General features: G+C 42.5%; 1 protein-coding gene across 1 annotated transcript in view; it reads left to right on the top strand.

The window, feature by feature from the left end:
• Window positions 1-20,323, top strand: part of pgm5 (phosphoglucomutase 5) — a 159,943-nt gene that overhangs the window by 26,999 nt on the left and 112,621 nt on the right. The window contains exons 2-3 of the mRNA XM_041186473.1: window positions 12,118-12,280; window positions 15,590-15,736. Coding sequence (XP_041042407.1) covers window positions 12,118-12,280; window positions 15,590-15,736 — 310 coding nt within the window. The remainder of the gene's footprint in view (window positions 1-12,117; window positions 12,281-15,589; window positions 15,737-20,323) is intronic.

The following is a 20,323-nucleotide window of genomic DNA, read 5'->3' as shown; positions in this document are numbered from 1 at the left end:
TACATTATCAAGGTGGGTAAGATACAGATTGATCATGATCAAATTGAATGGCTGAACAGGCTAGAGGGGCTGAGTGGACTCCTCCTGTGTTTCATCAGAGCAATTAAATGTTTTAGGGTTTCTTACCTCCACTTCTCTATTCTATCCTGCATAGGAACATAGGATTTAGGAGATTACTACTAGTAGTCATAATCTACTAGTCAGTCGATTATTTACTAAATCTATACTATTCACCTCCCTGTGGTAACGAGTTCCCCATTCTCACCTCCCTCTGGATAAGGAAGTTTCTCCTTAATTCTCAAATCAGCCTTTTGAGTTTGCTCCACCATTCAACTTGCACTGCTGGCAAAATAAAGCACAAAAAAGTTTTGAGCTAAAGGGTTGGGGTAAAGTCTAAATTAAGGGGCATGAAGATTATCCATTCTAGCAATGGATATGATGTCTACCCATGAAAATGGCTTAATGCTCCCACATCAAGCACACTGCATGAGTCCAAGAACTAGAAAGGAGGAAGGAAAAGATTGGGAACTGGAGATAGAGGACTGGTCTGGAAAGTTCAGTTTAAACAGGAGACTGTAATTAGACTGGAGAGGAGGGGCATCTGCAGTGCCATCCACCACAAAGACTCATAGACCCATGCACCACAAAAGGAGGCCATTTGGCCCAATGTACCTTTTCTGGTTCTTTGAAAGAAATGCCCAATTAGTCTCACTCCCCTGCAAATTTCTCCTTTTCAAGCATTTATCCAATTCCCTTTTGAAAGTTACTACTGAATCTGCTTCTACCGCCCTTTCAGGCAGCGCGTTCCAGATCACAACAACTTACAAAGTAACCTCGCCTACTTGCAATACCCCCCTCTGCCAAACAGCGACCTACATTTGTGGTATTATGAGCGAAGATATAATATAAGTATGAATAAATAAATGAAGATAGAATAACTTTTGTTTTCTGTCAGCTGTGCTGACATTGGAAACCTGATATCCTGAGTTTGCACTCCGCCAATGCAACAGAGACACAAGTCAGACACAAAAGGTTGACAAATGATCTGTTTTAAGCAGGTGCCTGAAATATCCCTGTTGCAGGATGGTTCAAGACCGCCCTACTCTTTAAAATCAGGACATGGTTCCTCACTGTTGGAATCTAAGTAGCTTAAAGATTTATGTTCTAATATTGTGGAGGTTTTTTGATGTGGTATCCTTTTCCAACTGGGTTTATCTCTGAATAACAGAATGCAAAACATTCAGGAATTTGTCTTAACGTACGGACACAGCTCTCTTGTTACAGATTCTCATTAAAGGTCCCAACAAAGAGTGACGTGTTAATCATTCTAGCACATCTTGAAAGAACGAATCCCCCCCCTTTACAACACCCAGCTGTTTTTAAAATTATTCCAAGGTCATTTTTGTTCCTGTCCTCATCAAACTGGAAATCTCTCCCACGTGTTAATCAGTGTCTTTGTGCCTGGAAGAATTTGCTAACCTCAGACCTGAATTTGTCTTTCATTATCCAGTAACTCTTGTTTTATTGTCTTAACGCATTTGCAAAGCTTCAGCAGCTTTTGTTGAACTGGTTGAGAATTAACCCTAAATCACCCATGCTCCAAAATGTACTTTTTTATGGCTGTTTATATTTATTGCTTTTTAAAAAAAAATTCATTCACAGGCAAGATTCCACAAACAGCCAAGCAATTAAATCACTGGCAAGGCCAGCATTTATCACCCGTCCCTATTTGTCCCTCAGAAGGTGGTGCTAAGTCACTTTCTTGAATACAAATAACTAATTTGCTAGGCTATTTCAGAGGGCAGTTAAGAGTCAGCCACATTGCTATGGGTCTGGAGTCACACATAGGCCAGACTGGGTAAGGATGGCCAATTTCCTTCCCTAAAGGACATTAATAAGCTTGATGGATTTTTATGACAATCTGGTCACCACTACTGGTGCCAGCTTTTCATTCCATATTTATTTAATTAGCTGAAGTTAAAACCCCCGGTGGAATTTGACTCCAGTTCATTAAGTGCAGTATCTGAGGTTACTAGTCCAGTAACATAACCACTGTGCTACAGCTCTCCTCTATTTGCTTTCTGGTTTAGGAGCGAGTCCTGCAAGGGAATCGCTGAATGTTTTTTTTGTATTTAGCTCTTTATCTAAGGTTAGATATTTCTGTTGCTGTTGTTGACTCTGAGTATCCACAGCATTCCTTTCTCTTGGTTATTTTAATGCAGGCATTAGATAATCTATTTGAAATAGGTTATCACCTCTGCAAAGTACAATAGTGTGACGCATTTGTCCACTAATATCGGAAGCAATCATCTTTAGGCTTATGTGATTTAACTTTTCTCTCCTTGCCTCTCGCTTCCAAATGAGGCGGTAAAACTTAGGCCCTGACTGCCCACTCAAGTGGATGTAAAAACTCCAAAGGCCACGATGTTAAAGAACAGCAGGAGAGTTCTCCCTGGTGTCCTCAAGGAATATTTATCCCTCAACCAACATCACTAAAATATAATTGCCTGATTGTTATCAGTTTGCAGTTTGTGAGAGCTTGCTATGTGCAAATTGGCTGCTGTGCTCCATCCATTACAACAGTGACTACATTTCAAAAGTGCTTCGTTGGCTGAGAAGTGTTTTGGGACATCTAGATATAAATGCAAGTATTTTGTTTTTATGATGGGATTGTTCTGAAGCGCCTCTCGTACACATGGTGTGACCATTCTTTGTTGCCTAGGTGATAAGCATCAGTTAGGGTGTCACTCATGGGGACAAGACAGCTGAACACAACTCTGTCCTCACATAAAGAAAGAAAGACTTTCTATTGCAACCTCAGTGAAGTATCTTTGAAGTGTAGTCACTGTTGTAAAGAAGGAAACACAGCAGCCAATTTGTGCACAGCAAGATCTCACAACAGTAATGTGACAATCATCAGGAAATCTGATTTTATGATGTCGATGTTGGGCTGAATATTGGCCAGGACAGTACAGGGTGGGGGGAGCTAGCTGTCCTACTCTGAAATATTGCTACAGTATCTTTTACAGCTATCTCAAGAGGACATTCAGGGTCTCGGTTTAGAATTTCATCTGAAAGGCAGCACCCCATCAGTACTGGCCCTCTGACAGTGCAGCACGCCCTCAGTACTGACCCTCTGACAATACAGCACTCCCTTAGTACTGACCCTCTGACAATACAGCACACCCTCAGTATTGACTGTCTGACAGTGTAGCACTCCCTCAGTACTGGCCCTCTGACAGTGCAGCACTCCCTCAGTACTGGCCCTCCGACAGTACAGTACCTCCTCAGGAATGCAAGCTTTGAATTTTGTGTTCAAGTCCTACAACAGGACTTGAATTCACAACCTTGTGACTCAGAGGTGAGTCCTGCCCACTGAGCCACAGCTGACACATACCAACCCCCTAGCCACCAGTGGTCACTGGACCTGCATTGATTAATAACTTTCAAATTATTAACAGAATACTTACACAGTGAATAGCTAGCCTTAGCTTTCAGCCGTGAGTTCGCTTCTTTGACCCCTGGGATAAGAGGGCTGTCCTATGAGGAGAGATTTAGTAGAATGGCCCTATGTTTTCTGAAGTTTAGATGAATGCGAGGTGATCTCATTGAAACGTATAAGGTTGCGAGAAAGCCTGCACAAGGTAGATACTGAGAGGCACAAACCACTCAACTCTATCAAATGGAGCTGAGATGTTGAATAAGAATAAAACTGGATGGACCACCCGGCAATGACAACAACGCACCCTGCCCTGTGGACCCTGCAAAGTCCTCCTTAGTAACACCTGGGGCCTTGTGCCAAATTTGGAAAAGCTGCCCCATAGACCAGTCAAGCATCAGCCTCCAACCCCCTCAGGCAAATCATAGCTTGTAGCACGTGTCCTCCATCACACTTCCTGTGTCTGCTTTGTCCTATTGGTAGGACAGACCCACCAAAGGTGGCAGCGAAGTGGGATACAGTCAGGAAGTGACCCTGGGTGTCCTCAAAATTGACTCTGGACCTCATGAAGTCCCAGAGCATCAGGTCAAACATGGGCAAGGAAACCTTCTTCTGATTACCACCTACCATCACACCACCCCCAAACGCCCCCGCCCCCAACCTCAGCTGACGAATCAGTATTCCTCCATGTTGAACACCACCACTTGGAGGAAGCTCTGAGGGCAGCAAGAGCACAGAATATACTCTGGGTGGGGACTTTAATACCCATCACCAAAGGAGACTCAGTAGCACCACCATGGACCAAGCTGGCTGAGTCCTGAAGGAAGTATCTGCTGGATTGAGTCTGCGGCAGGTGGTGAGGGAACCAACTCGACGGAGAAACCTACCTGACCTTGTCCCCGCCAGTCTACCTGTTGCAGATGGGAACACCACCACCTGCAAGTTCCCTTCCCAGGCACACACCATCCTGACTTGGGAATTTATCGCTGTTCTTTCACTGTCACTGGGTCAAAATCCCTCCCTAACAGCACTGTGGGTGTACCTACACCACATGGACTGCAGCGGCTCAAGAAGGCAGCTCAACCCCACCTTCTCAAGGGCAATTAGTATGGGCAATAAAAACCAGCCTTGCCAGTGACACCCATGAATGTCTCATCAACAAGTATAAGAACAGGTTGCTTTCCCCGCCTGGGCAGTCTAGAACATGGGAGCACAGTCTCAGGAAAAGGGGTCAGTCATTTCTGAATAAGGTGAGGAGAAATTTCTTCACTCAGAAGGTTGTGTATCTTTGGACTTCTCCAGAGAGCTGTGAATACTCTGTCATTGAGCATATTCAAGTCAGAGGTTCATAGATTTTTGGACCCTAAGGGAATTAAGTGATTTGGGGATTGGGTGCAAAAGTGGATTTGAACCAAAGACATATTGAATGGCAGAGCAGGCTTGAGGGACTGTATGCCCAAGTCCTCTTGTTGTTTATTTTCTTATGAATTTAATGGGCAATTAATGTGTAAATTCAGTAAGTTCTTAAAAATAACGGGGTGGCTGAGGATGAGATGCTGTTTGTGGGTTGCAATTGGAGGAGTGGAGTAAATCAACTACCAAGTTCTGGAGATTCACAAACTCACAGTGTATCTTTTCATCCCCTGGACTCACTGGGTGATTTAACCACGTGCACCATTAACACACCGTTACTTTTCATGCAAGATCAAGAACTATGAAATTTGAACATTTCAGCTCTGGTTATGAGAACACACACAAGTCAGGAAGATACCAGAAATGAGTAACACTTGGATAATGTGCTCAACACATCTGTTTTTGTATTGCTGTTCTGGTCATGTTTGTATGTTTCTGACCCTGATATCCAGTTCAGAATATCAAGAGGAAAATTGGTTTGAAGGCCTCTTGAAACACAGCTGCATATTTGCATGTGTGCAGTTAATTCACTGGAACTCTCCCAGTGCAAACAACAGAATAATTTAACCCTGACATTGTTCATAATAAACGCAACCCTTTCTGATCTACAACAATGTAAAATTAACAGTTAGGAATTGACCATCAGATCCATCAAGCCTGCCCCACATCCCATAATGGATGGAGCATTGTGACTAGATGCTACATTATATCCCTTCCTTCTGCCTACCGCACCACACCCCCCCCCCAACCCCCCACCACCACCACCACCACCATCACCACCACCATCCGCCTCCCCTCCCCAGCTATGTAATCTCCTGGAAGAGACAAAACTCCATGGTCAGCAAGTGATCTAAACCATTCTAGGAGATCACACAGACCATGCTATTGAGCCCTGAAAGAGGCTATTCAGCCCAGCTCATTGAAAAAGCTATTCAGTTAGTCCCACTCTCGCTGCTCTTTCTGCTATAGCCCTGTAATTTTTCCCTCTTCAAGTACTTGTCCAATTGCCCATTGAAAGTTACTATTGAATCTGCTTCTACCACCCTTTCCATATCACAACAACTTGCTGCTTAAAACTTGCTTCTCCTCTTGTCACCTCTGGTTCCTTTGCCAATTATCTTAAATCTGTGTCCTCTGGTTACTGACCCTTCTGTCATTGGAAAAGGTTCTTCCTTATATAACCCTTCATGATTTTGAACACCTCTATTAAATCTCCCCTTAACCTTCTCTGCTCAAAGGAGGACAACCCAGTCTCTCCAGTCTCTCCAAGTAACTGAAGTCCCTCATCCCTGCTCCCATTCTAGTAAATCTTCTTCACATCCTCCCCAAGGCCTTGACATCCTTCCTAAAGCCTTGTCCCTAGAATTGGTCACAATACTCCAGCAGTGTCTGCCCAGTATTTTAGAATTGCTTTTGTACCCTATGCCTCTATTTATAAAAGGATCACTTATACCTTATTAACAACGTTCTCAACTTGTCCTGCCACCTTTAAAAATGTGTGCGTACGTCCCCAGTATTTTCCTGTACACTCTTTATGATTGTACCATTTTGTTTACATTGCTAATTGTACAGCTTAGTATTCCCTCTCAAACCTCTTACCTTCTATATGATTTTATCTCTGCTCCAGACAGGAACTAATCCAGCTCCCTCTTGAAGGTGTACAGAGAGTCAACACCCACCACATCAGCCAACATTCTATTCCGATCATATCAAAAGGGCTGAAAATAAACTCGGTGCAACTTTTGAGAAATATTAATTTAAAGGGTTAATCAAAAGCTAGAAATTTAACTTTCAGCCTAAAGGAAAGAGAAATAACAGTGATTGAATTACACAGAATATAGGGAAGCAAACAGGCCACTTGGCCCAACTAATCTGTGCTTTTTTTTACATTTTCCACAAGTCTCCTCTTGTTCTGTTTATCTCATTCTTTTTAGCCTATCTTTTTATTCCATACTCTCTCATGTACTCATCTAGTTTCCTTTTGAAAGCATCTAAGCTATTTCCCTCAACCACTTCTGTGATAGTGAGCTTCACATTCTAATCACTTTGAGTAAATCCTGATTGAATTTATCAGTAACAATCTACATATGGCCCCTGGTTTTGGATTCTTGCATGTAGAAACATTTTCTCCACATCTACCCTGTCCAACCCATTCATAATCTTAAAAGCCTCTATCAGGTCACCTCTATGTTTCCTCTGTTCTGAAGAAAAGAGCTCCAACCAGTTCAATCCTTCCAGAAACCTCCAACTCTCAGACCCTGTACCAGTTCCTTGATAATCTTTTTTGCACTTTCTCCAGTCTCTAATTCTTTTTTATAGTGTGGAGACCAGAACCGTGCACTGCCCTCTAATTGCAGCCTGACTAGCATCTTGCACAAATTTAAGGTACAGTCACTATTTTTCAATCTGTCATCGGGAAAATGCTAGAATCCATTATTAAGGAAGTAGTAGAAGGACATTTTCATAATCAGGCAGAGTTAACATGGTTTTATGAAAGGGAAATCCTGTTTGACAAATTTATCAGTTCTTTGAGGCTGTAACAAGCAGGATGGATAAAGGGGAACCAGTAGATGTAGTGTATTTGGATTTCCAAGAGGCATTTCATAAGGCACCACTTAACAGATTACTACACAAGATAAGAACTCATGGTGTTAGGAGTGATATATTAGCATTGATAGAGGATTGGCTAACTAACAGGAAACAGAGGGTTTGATTTTACACTCCTCTGCCAGCGGGTTTGATGGCAGGACAGCACATAAAATCCAGCAGGTGGCCTGCCTGCCACCTACCCACCTGCCCCTGCCCTATTTGAAATTTTACGTGGGGCAAGGGAGGCGTGGGCAACCCTCCCATCGAATAATTGGCCACAATTAACTGGCCGATAAATGGCCATTTAAGGGCCTCATCCTGCTGCAGTGCCATTTTGCCCACAGTGGGGGAGGCCCATGCCATGCAGGTAGCCCAGCAGCTTCAACTGTGTGGGCTAGTGTTGGGCAAGTGGGAGAGGACCTACTTTGGGGGTCACTTCTGCTCATCAGAGGCACACCCCCTCCCCCCTCCCTGCACCCCCCCCCGCCCCACCAAGGTCATCCCCACTTTAACCCTCCCCCCAACCTCTCAAATCTGGTCCCCATGCCCCTCACCGTCGTCACTGGGTCCTGCCAGCCTGGACCCAATGATACCCTTGTCTTACCTCTGAATTCAGGCTTCTCTTTACCGGGACAAACTGTAGTCCCAACAATGGCCACCCCTCTATCCTGGCGCTGCTGGGGTGACACAGCTGCCAGGCATCCAATTAGCCGGCAGCTCTCAAAGGCAAGACTTCCTCCCCTTTTAGCCAGGGGGCACGGGGACCCCAGTGCCCCATAAAACTCTCACCAGACTGTCAGGATAAATGGGTCATTTTATGGATGGCAAACTGTAATTAGTGGAGTACCACTGGGATCAGTGCTGGGGCCTTAACTGTTTACAGTCTATATCAATGACTTGAATGAAGGGACTGACTGCATTGGAGCCAAATTTGCTGATGATACAAAGATAGGGTAGGAAAGCAAGTTGTGAGGAGGATGCAAAAATTTTGCGAAGGGATATAGATAGGTTAGGTGAGAGGGCAAGAAATTGGCAGATAGGCTATAATGTGGAAAATGTGAGCTTGTCCACTTTGTCAGGGTGAATAGAAAAGCAGAATATTGTTTAAATGGAGAGAGACTGTGGAATGCTGCTGTGCAGAGGGATCCGGGTGTCTTTATACATGAATCACAAAGAGTTAGCATGCAGGCAATTAGGAAGGCAAATGGGATATTGGTCTTTGTTGCAAAGGGGATGGAGTATAAAAGTAGGAAAGCCTTGCTACAACTGGACAGGGCATTGGTTAGACTGCACCTGGAGTATTGTGCGCAGCTTTTGTCTGCTTACTTAAGAAAGGTATACTTGCATTGGAAGCAGTTTAGAGAAGATTCACTAAGCTGATTCCTGGGATGAAGGTGTTGTCTTATGAGGAAAGGCTGAACAGGTTGAGCCTATACTCATTGGAGTTTAGAAGAATGAGAAGTGATCTTATTGAAACATATAAGATTCTGGGGGGCTCGACAGGGTAGATACTGAGAGGATGTTTCCCCTCATGGGGGAATCCAGAACTAGGGGTTACAGTTTAAAAATAAGGGTTCTCCCATTTAAGAAGGAGATGGGGAGGAATTTCTTCTCTGAGGTTCATTAGTGTTTAGAATTCTCTTCCCGGAAAACAGTGGAGACTGGGTCATTGAATATAGTCAAGGCTAAGTTCGACATGTTTTTGATTGACAAGGGAGTCGAAGACAATGCGGATGTAGGCGAAATGTGGAGTTGAGGTCACAATCAGATCAACCATGATCTTATCGAATGGCGGAACAGGCTCAATGGACTGACTGACCTTCCCCTGCTCCTATTTTATATGTTCCGATGTTCTTATTCCCCTGGAAATAAAGCCATGAGGCTGTTGAATGAAGGGTGAATAACGAAATAAGAGGAATCAGGTCAGAGGTTAATGCAAAGCACTGAAGGTTTACCTTCAGTTCATAGCTCGGTATAAATGTAGCTGCTGATTATTTTCAGGGGCCTCAAGCAAATCCATCTGGTCATCTCAGCAGATTCTTCAATGGGGATGGACAAATGATACTCAATTGCAGAAAAGCCTGGCAGGCAGCTTTGTGCCAGCTGACTTCAGCGATGCCAAGTGACACTAAACGCCAGGGCTCGCTGTGCTGTGAAAAATCACTGATGTTTTATTGTCACAGAAACAAATGGTCCTCTGTGACAGGACACCAGTGACCCAGAAAAATAAATACACTCGCTGTCTCGCAGGTTCAACACAAAATGACAGAGTGGAAAGAGAAATCCGTTTATTTTGTCTTTTTTATGACTTCCGAGCTCAGGAAATCCAGAGTGGTTTTTTTTAGTGCTGGGGGAGGGGTTGGTTGGATTGGTTAAGGCAGTAGGTTTGAGGATAAGTGAGTATGACGATTCTTGTCAGCACAATAACATCATTACAAGTTCAGAAAGTATATCCACATGTCTCTCGTTGGTAAGAAATGAGAAAGGGTAACTCTTGTTGAGTTAAAACAATTAAACTAAATTAACATAATTAGGATAAATCAGGCACAGCCCCTAATTTAGGTCAGCTGTAAAACCAAGAACAAAGTTTAAAGGAAACTTACAAACTTTAAATTAAAATGTGATTAAAGGGGTCGATAAAGAACCCCAGTCCCCGCGGTGCCCACCGAGCACGGAAGGCCTCAAATGAGAAAGGGTAGGTGTACTGCTTGCTGTTGTTCTGAGAGCAGTGTTCACTCTTTAGAGCTCTAAATAAAATCAGATAGCACAAGAGGAGGCTATTCAACCCACCATGCCTGTGCCAGCTCTTTGAAAGAGCTATCCAGTTCGTCTCATTCCGCTGTTTGTTCCCTGTAGCCATGCACTTTTTTGCCTTCAAGTATTTGTCCAATTCTCCTTTTGAAAGTTACTATTGAATCTGCTTCTACCACCCTTTCAGGCAGTGCATTCCAGATCACAACATATCACTGTGTAAAAGAACATTCCTCATCTCCTCCTCTGGCTCTTTAGTCGACCACTTTTAATCTGTGTTCTCTGGTTACCCACCCTCTGGCTACTGGAAATAGTTTCTCCTTATTTATTCTTATCAGTACCCTTCATGATTTTGAACACCTCTATCAAATCTCCTCTCAGTGTTCTCTTCTTTAAGTAGAACAACCTCAGCTTCTCCAAACTCTCCACCTAACTGAAGCCCCTCAGCCCTGGTATCATTTAAGTGGGCCTCCTCTGTATCTTCTCCAATGCCACACTATCCTCACTAAATTGTGGTGCCGAGAATTGATACTCGGTATCATCAATATTGACTCGGTGCGAGGGAGAGACTGGTGAGAGAGGGAAAGGGAAACCCAGGAGTATGAGTTTCATGGATATCCTGCAGAAATTAATAACAGGACATTTTTAATTCAACAGCTGGCCAGACGTCTGTCAGGTGGGAAAGCAGCTGTGAAGTGAATCCTGGATATATCTGATAACACCGTTTGGGGGGGGTGGTGGTGGTGAGGTGGTTTGAACATCGCGAGGAGGGATTAGCAATCCCAGGGGTCAAGCATTGTGGGAAGGAGGGGTCGGAAATTGGGGGTTTGATCAGAGATTGTTGGGGGCTCAGGTAATGCAAAGATTTGGGTTGGATATTGCAGGGAGGCATTGGATATTGTGAGGGGTGAGAGTTCATGGGTGAATCAGAGGTCGCAGAGAGATTGGAGTTCATGAAGTGTCGGACGTTGTGTCGATGGGCACAGAGGTTTGCTTGTTGGGACAGTGGAGGGTAGGGGGACACAGTCTTGCTCCTCCTGACCCACAAGCAGTGCTTTCAAGGCTCTTACCTCATGGATCCTGCTCTTCTCGCCTCCTTTCACCTGCTGAGAACATGCAGGGTCCCGTTCTGTGCAAACAAAATTAATACGTTCAAGCCTTGTGCCTTTTTTGAATTACCCAAGAGCATGGGCAGCTGTAGTTCCCTGCTGCTTTTTCCATGGCAAAGCCTTGGCCAATCAGCACCCTTTTCTCCTTTGGTATGAATTGTTGTGATTGTTTGAAATTTGGATTTGTCCTGATGAGTGCAAGATGAAAAGACATGTCTTGAGAAAGGAATAGAAGGGTATGTTGAGAAGGTGAGATTTTTCCTTTATTCATGGGATGTGGGTGTCACTGGCAAGGTCAACATGTTGCCCATCCCTAACTGCACTTGAACTGAGTGACTTACTTGGCCATTTTAGAGGGCACTTAAGAGTCAACCATCATGTCATATGTATGCCAGACCAGGTAAGGATGGCAGATTTCCTTTCCCTAAAGGACACAAAGCAAACCAAATGGGCTTTTACAACAATCAATGATAGCTTTATGGTCACCATTACTGAGGCTAGCTTTATGTCCCAGATTTATTTAATTCAACTTGAATTCCACCAGCATTATGGGATTTGAACCCATATCCCCAGAGTATTAGCCCAGGCCTCTAGACTACTAACCCAGTGACAATACCACTACACCACCATGTGAAGCATGCAGACCGGCCTAGACCAGTTGATCCGAATGGTCTATTTCTGTAAATCCTTTGTAATTTTGTGTAATAATAGTGATTTTTTTTGTCAGTTAAGCATTTGTTAAGCCTACCATGTGAAAGAAAAGTTTGAGGGTCAATGCTCCAATGCTGTTTTAAATGCAGTCTTTATGTTGTTCAGATTGGGCGATTGGTGATTGGTCAGTATGGGATTCTGTCCACACCAGCTGTGTCCTGCATCATCAGAAAGATAAAGGCCATTGGAGGAATCATTCTTACAGCTAGTCATAATCCTGGAGGCCCAGGTGGCGATTTTGGAGTGAAGTTTAATGTGGCCAATGGAGGTGAGTCTCATCAGATACAGCTGGGAGATCGTGTAATGAGATAGATATAGATATGGACTAGAATGGAAACAGATGAAATATCTTTTTAAACACGTGTTTTAAAATTTAACATTTCTTGTTAAATAAAAAAAGAAATGTCCCAAGGCACTTCATAGAAGTGTTATTAGATGAAAATTGTGTGGCTAAATGGCCACCTCCTGTTCTAATGTTCCTCTGCTCCTAAAAATCTTTTCCTAATTGGTTTACATCACCACATATCATAAAGTGGCTAAGAAACCGCTATGAATTTTTAAATCAATAAATGCTCTTGGGATAATTCCATGTTCCCAAATTCCCACAGGGAGCTCTGTTTGCAAGCATAGGGGCTACAGAGTTTCAGCCTTATTTTTGGCTCAGCTTTTCCCTTCAAGCACACACAGCTTCCCTGCTGAGTGTTTGGAATCACGGAATGACCCCCACTACAAGAAAATCCTGCCCTGTTAAATATGCAACTGCGGGATTTGCTGTGTGTGTGGACTGCATTTACAGGAAGGTCTTTTCCTACACAAATGCCAGATAATGGATTCACCAGGGTTAAGATGGAAGCCAATATATCCACCCAGAAGTTCACTAATGTTGTCTTGAAGCGAATATTAAACCAGATTACCTTTCTTTCATTTCTTATTATAAATGACAAATTTAATGAATTTATTTCCTTTATACACACTTTTAACAAATTTCAACATTATCCCTCAGAATGGAGACCTTGCTGCATTTGTCAGGTCATTACAGTGAAAAAGTGATGGACAAGATAGTTGATGATTGATTGAAAGACCAACACAGTACATTACAATTCTAACTTTTCACAACTCTTGAAAAAAGTCATCGACCTGAAGCATTAACTCAGTTTCTCTCTCTACAGAGGTCACCAGATCTGCTGAGTATTGCCAGCATTTTCTGTTTTATTTCAGGTCTCCAGCATCCGCAGTATTTTGCGTTTGACACAACACAGTACATCCAAAACTCTGCTGCCCATATCCTAACAAAAGCTCGTGGAATAAAGGGGATAGTGACAGCATCTATATGAAGTTGGCTGAGTGATGGGAGACTATTTTTTTGGTGAACTTTTATTTATCGGACTGGAGGAAGGGGTTCCCCAGGGGTCAGTACCAGGCTCACCTCTTTTGTTGATCTGCATTAATGACCTAGACTTGGGTGTGCAGGGGGACACTTGCAAAATTTGCAAGAGGACACAAATCTTGGAAGAGTTGTGAACTGTGAGGAGGATAGTGATAGGGGATGTAGACAGGATGGTGGAGTGGGTGGACATGTAGCTTTTGAAATTTGATGCAGAGAAATGTGAGGTGATACATTTTGATGGGACGAACGTAGAGAGACAATATAGAATAAAGGGTACAATTCTGAAATTGGGTGGGGGGAGGGGCCAGGAACAGAGAGACCTGAGGCTTATATGTGCACAAATTGTTGAAGGTAGCAGGGCAGATGACAAAGTGGTTAATAAGGCATATGGAATCCTGGGTTTTATAAATAGAGTACAAAATCAAGGAAGTTATAGTGAACCTGTATAAAACATTGATTCTGTCTCAACTGGAGTATTGTGTCCAATTCTAGGCACCACAATTTAGGAAGGATGGGAATGCTTTCGAGAGGGTGCAGAAAGGTTTTATGAGGATGGTTCCAGGGATGAGGAACTTCAGTTATATGCATAGAGCTGAGAGGAGATTTGATTGAGGTGTTCAAAATCATGAGGGCCTGGATAGGGAAGATGGAGAGAAGCTGTTCCCATTGACCAAAGGGTTGAGAACCAGATGACACTGATTTAAGGTGAACAGTAAGGGAACCAAAGGCGGCATGAGGAAAAACATTTTTATGCTGCGTGTGGTTAGAAGGTTGAAGGCATTGCCTGAGAGCGTTGTGGAGGTAGGGTCAATCGGAGCTTTCAAGGGGGATCTGGATAACTATCTAAAGAGAAAAAAATTGCTGGGTTATGGGAAAAAGGCAGGGGAGTGGGGCTAGTTGAGATGCTCTTGCAGAGAACTGACACAGACACAAATGGCTGAATGGCCACCTTTTGTACTGTAACCATTTTGTGATCCTAAGTCCCGTTCACATATTATCTGTGTGCTCGCTTATCTACATTCACTCCCAGTCAGGCAACTCTTCGATTTTAACATTCTCACCCTTGTTTTCAAATTCCTTCATGGTTTTGCCCCTCCCTACCTCTGCAATCTCTTACAGCCCTACGACCCCCCGAGATCTCTGCACTTCTTCAATTCTCTTGTGCATCCCTGATTTTAATTGCTCTATCATTGGCAGCCATGCCTTCAGCATACCTTGGTGTTAAGCTCTGGAATTCCCTCCTCTTTACCTCTTTCTTCTCCTTTAAGACACTCCTTAAATCCTACCCCTTTGATCAAGCTTTTGGATACCTGTCATAATATCTTCTTATCTGTCATGATGTCAGATTTTGTTTGATAATCACTCCTATAAAACCCTGTGTGACATTTTACCCTGCTAAAGGTGCTATATTAATTCATGTTTTGTTACAAGGCCAGTGCAGTACTGAGGGAGTGCTGCACTGCTGTTTTTCAGATGAGACATCAAAACAGGACCCTGTCTGCTCTCTCATGTTGATATAAAAGATCCTGACAGACACTATTTTGAAGAAAAGCAGAGGATTCCTTTCCAATGTCCTGGCCAATATTTCACCCTCAATTAACATCACTAAAACAAATAATCTTGTCATTATCATGTTGCCTTTGTGGGATCTTGCTGTGCGCAAATTGGATGCTGCATTTCCTACATTACAAGAGTGACTACACTTTCAAAGTAGTTCATTGGCTGTAAAGTGCTTTGGAACATCCTGAGTTGGTGAAAACCACTGAACAATTGCTAATCTAGGAGATAGATTACAAGGGAAAGGAGGCAGCGGAGAGGCGGAGATATTTAGGGAGGTTAATTCCACATCTGCCAGTGGTGGAGCAATTAAAATTGGGAATATGCAAGAGGCCAGAATTGGAGGATCACAGAGATTTTGGAGAAGCATCAAGTGAAGTTCATTGAAAAAAAAATTCATCAGTTCTTTGAAAGCTCAGAACCTCTCGTCTGAAAATGAGCGGGAAGGACCATGTCACCTTAGGAGCTAGTATGTTTGTTACTATACAAAGTTAAGTTTTCACCCTTGTTCTATAAACCCAGTGAATGACCTGTAGAAATAGATCAGAGCTGCTTCCCTTTCTCATTTCAAGTCTCTACGTTTAAGGTTCATTCAGTTTTTAACTAATTGTACTCTCTCCTTTGTTTTTGCAGGTCCAGCTCCTGAGTCAGTGACAGAGAAGATCTACCAGATTAGTAAAACTATAGAAGAGTTTGCCATCTGTCCTGATCTGAGAATAAACCTTTCTCGACTGGGCAGGCAAGAATTTGATCTGGAGAACAAGTTCAAACCCTTCAGAGGTATTTTGTGGGATTGTGTATAACTCTGCAACCAACTCCAATTCGAATCCAAAAGCAAAATGCAGCAGATGCTGACCTGATGAGTGTTTCTTTTTTTACTTTTATTTCAATTCTAAATTTGTCTGAGCAGTCACCTTTGTGAGAGGAATTTCACCAAGCGCTCCTAACCTGCCTCATTTTGAAAGAGAACTGGAGCAGCTTTGGGATTCCAGGGGAATGGATTGCATCTTCCTTTCCCATCTGAATGTTTGAAAGGTTGTTAACGGTTTAGCAAAGTAACATCTTTCCATTCAGAAATTCTTGAATGGGAGCCAAGGTGTGTTTAGAAAGTTAAAGATGAGGGACAGGAATAGCAGATTGTCTGCAGCTTTGGCACAAAGATTGTTGTTCTTTGGAATGTCTGCCAGGTACAAGCTTTATGAAGGACTTGCATGTTGCCATTTTCAGGTTAGTTTTCTATAATAATTGGGTCAGGATTTTAGTTGTTGACTATGGCTCAGTTGGCAGCACTTGTAACTTTGGCCGGAAACTACAAGCAACCCCCACCCCCGCGCCCATGGCGGGTTCCCCCACAGCGGGGCCAGGCGAGCCATTGAAATTTCCGTTCACATCAGTGGGACCAGAAGCTCCTGCTGACGTGAGGAGCTGGAAAATTCTAGTCTTTTGAGTCTGAAGGCTGTGGGTTCAAGTCGCACTCCGGAGACTGGAGCACAAACAGCTAGGTTAACACCCCCAGCGAGAGAGTGCTGCATTGTCAGAGGTGCTATCTTTCAGATGTACCATTAAACTGAGGCCTTGTATACACATTCAGGTGGTCATGCGACTAAACCAAAGTGCTACTTGAAAATGCCACAGCACTATCCAGGCCAATATTCATGCAACATTTCTGAAACAGATTACCTATTGCATTGGTATTTGTGGGAACTTGCTGTGCATGAATTGGCTACCATGTGTCCTACATTACAACAGTGACTACGCTTCAAAAATGCTTCTTTGGCTGTAAAACGCTTTGGAATGTCAGAGGTTATAAAAGTGCTAGATAAATGGATGTTTTTCTTTTCCTTGTTTATATAGAAAGCCTTTGTTTGATCTTCTGTTCCTAGGATTGTAAATTATTTGCTTTCTCTTTTTTTGAATGTGCTGTTTTTAGTGATACGGAGATTAAATTCCTTCACTTGCTCTTATATGACCTTCTCTGGCATCTTGGGTGTGAAGAAATGGGTGCAACAAGTTCTTATCCATAATATAAAAGCAAAATACTGCAGATGCTGGAAATCTGAAATAAAAACAGAAAATGCTGGAAGAACTCAGTAGGCTTGACAGCATCTGTGGAGAGAGAAACCAAGTTAACATTCCAAGTCCATATGATTCTCCTTCAACTGACTCGAAACGTTAACTCTGTTTCTCTCTCCACAGATGCTGTCAGACCTGCTGAGTTTTTCCAGCATTTTCAGTTTTTGTTTCTTATCCATAATCCTCTCCTCATGGAATGATGTGATTATTGACATCTTCCAGTCATCAATGAGGACACTAGTCCTGATTTAACCAGATATACCAGCAGTTGTGCCATGAATCCCCTGGAGTGTTTGTCACTTTGAGTCCCAATTATTGCATCTTTTGTCCAGCGAGTCCTTGAAATGTTATATTTGTTCTTGTTTTTATGTGGTGCTTTCAGCAAACTCTTTAAACAAATTGTTTTCACCACTTTCTGTTCCCATTACAGGGAATGCAAACATTTCTAATACAAATAACAGAGGGAAAGCCTTGCATTTCTATAGTGCCTATCACAACCTCAGCGTGTCCCAAAGTACTTTGTAGTAAATTAAGTATGAGGCTGGGGAAATGATAATGGGGAACCAGGAAATGGAAGAGGAATTGAATAAATACTTTGCATCAGTCTTCATGGTAGAAAACACCAATAGCATTCCAAAAATACTAAATTATCAAGGGGCAAAAGGTGGGAAAGAAATGAATGCAATAACTATCATTAGAGAAAAGTATTAGGGAAACTGATGGGGCTAAAGGCCGATTATTCCCCTGGACCTGATGGGTTGCATCCTAGGATATTAAAGGAAATAGCTACAGAGATAATGGTTGCACCGGTGGTAATCTTCCAAGAATCCTTAGATTCTGAAAAACTCCCAGAGAATTGGAAAACTGCCAATGTAACACCCTTATTCAAAAAGGGAGGGAGACAAAAACAGGTAACTATAGGCCAATTAGCTTAACATCCATCATTGGGAAAATGTTAGAGTCCATTATAAAGGATGTAATAGCAGAGCATTTAGAAATGCATTAAATAATCAAGCAGAGTCAGCATGGCTTCATGAAGAAGAAATCATGCCTGACAAATTTATTAGAATTCTTTGAGGAGTTAACAAGCAGGATAGATAAAGGGGAACCAATAGATGTAATATATTTGTATTTCCAAAAGGCATTCAATAAGGCTACTTAAAAAGATAAGAGCCCATGGTGTTAGAGGTAGTATATTAGCATGGATAGAGGATTAGCTTACTAATAGAAGACAGAGAGTTGGGATAAGGGAGGCATTTTCAGGATGGCAACCTATAACTAGTGGAGTGTCACAGGGATCAGTGCAGGGGCCACAGTTATTTACAATATATATTAATGATTTGGATGAGGGAAGTGAATGTACTATTGCCAAGTTTGCGATGACACAAAAATAGGTGGGAAGGCAAGTGGTGAGGACGACAGAGCCTACGGGGGATACAGTCTACAGAGAGATGTAGACAGGTTAAGTGAGTGAGCAAAAACTTGGCAGATGGAATATAATGTGAGAAAATGTGAGGTTATATACTTTGGTAGGAAGAATAGAGGAGCTGAATATTATTTAAAAGGAGAAAGACTGAAGAAAGTTGCAGCACAGAGGGATTTGGGGGTCCTCGTGCATGAATCACAAAAAGCTATCATAGAAGTTCAGCAGGTAATAGGGAAGACAAATAGTATGTTGGTTTTTATTTCAAAGGGAATGGAGTATAAAAATTGGGAAGTCTTGCTACAACTATACAAGGCACTAGTTAGACCACACCTAGAATACTGTGAACAGTTTTGATCCCCTTATATAAGGAAAGGTATATGGCATTGGAAGCAGTCCAGAGAAGGTTCACTAGGTTGACCTCAGGTATAAGGGGCTTATGTTCACCTTGGCCTCTCACTTCCTTTGTATATATTTAAAGAAGCTCTTATTGTCCATTTTTATATAACTTGCTAGCTCACCCTTTATGTTTATTTTCTTCCTCTTTATTGTTTTTTGGTCATCTGATGTTGGTTTTTAAAATTTTCCCAATCCTCTGGCTTACCACTAATCTTTGCCATGTTGCAAGTTTTTTCTTTCAATTTGATACTATCCTTAACTTCCATGGTTGGTTTACCCCCTCCCTGGTATCCTTCTTCCTCACTGGGATATATCTTTGTTGAGAGTGATAAACTATTTTCTTAAACACCTGCCATTGTTCAGCAACCATCTTTTCTGCTAAATTCCTTTCCCAGTCCACTCCAGCCAACTCTGCCCTCATTCCTTTGTAATTATCCTTACTTAAGTTTAACACAGTTGTTTCTGACCCAAGTTTCTCACTCTAAAACTGAATGCTAAGTTCTACCATGTTATGGTCATTATTTCCTAGGGAATCTTTTACTCTGAGATCATTTATTAAACCTGCCTCATTATATATTACCAAATATATAGCCTGATCCATGGTTGGATCCATAACATATTGTTCTAGGAAACTGTCTTGAATACACTCTGTGAATTCTTGCTCGTGGCTACCTCTGCCAATTTGATTTTCCCAATCAACATGAAGATTAAAGTCACCCATGATTAATGTACTGCCTTTTTTACATGCCCTCATTATCTCCTGATTTATTCTCTGTCCTACAGGAAAGCTACTGTTAGGGGCCCTAACGACTACTCCAACCAGTATCTTCTTCCCCTTGTTATTTCTTACCTCCACCCATATGGGTTCTACATCCTCTGATCCAAGATCATTTCTTGCTATCATACTTATTGCACCCCGTCCTAACAAAGCTACCCCACCACCCTTTCCTTCTTCCCCATCCTTTCAAAAGACCACATACCCCTGAATATTTAGTTCCCAGCTTTGGTCTCCTTGTAACCATGTCTCCATAATGACAATACGATCATACCCATTAACATCTATTTGTGCTGTTAGTTCATTTATTTTGCTCTGAATACTGCGTGCATTTAAGTAAAGAGCCATTAATTTTGCCTTTTTACCATTCCCGCCCCCCTCCCTTCACTCTATTTGCTGCTGTTTTTTTATGTTTGTACACTCTGTCCCTTCCTGTCACACTCTGGATGTCATTACCTAAATAGCTGCCCTGCAATGCTTCCATGTCCTTTTGCTTTTTATGCCTACGTATCCCCTCTCCATAACCCTCCCCCACTTTACTTAGTATAAAGCCCTCTCTACAGCCCTAGCTATTTGATTTGCCAGGACACTGGTCCCAGCACGGTTCAAGTGAAGCACACAGCAAGATCCCACAAACAGCCATGTTATAATGGCTGGACAATACCTTTCACTGATATAGGTTGAGGATAGATCATGG

This window comes from Carcharodon carcharias, chromosome 4 (assembly GCF_017639515.1).
Source record: "Carcharodon carcharias isolate sCarCar2 chromosome 4, sCarCar2.pri, whole genome shotgun sequence".
NCBI classification, from domain to species: Eukaryota; Metazoa; Chordata; class Chondrichthyes; order Lamniformes; family Lamnidae; genus Carcharodon; species Carcharodon carcharias.
This window is presented reverse-complemented; position numbering and strand designations above follow the sequence as displayed.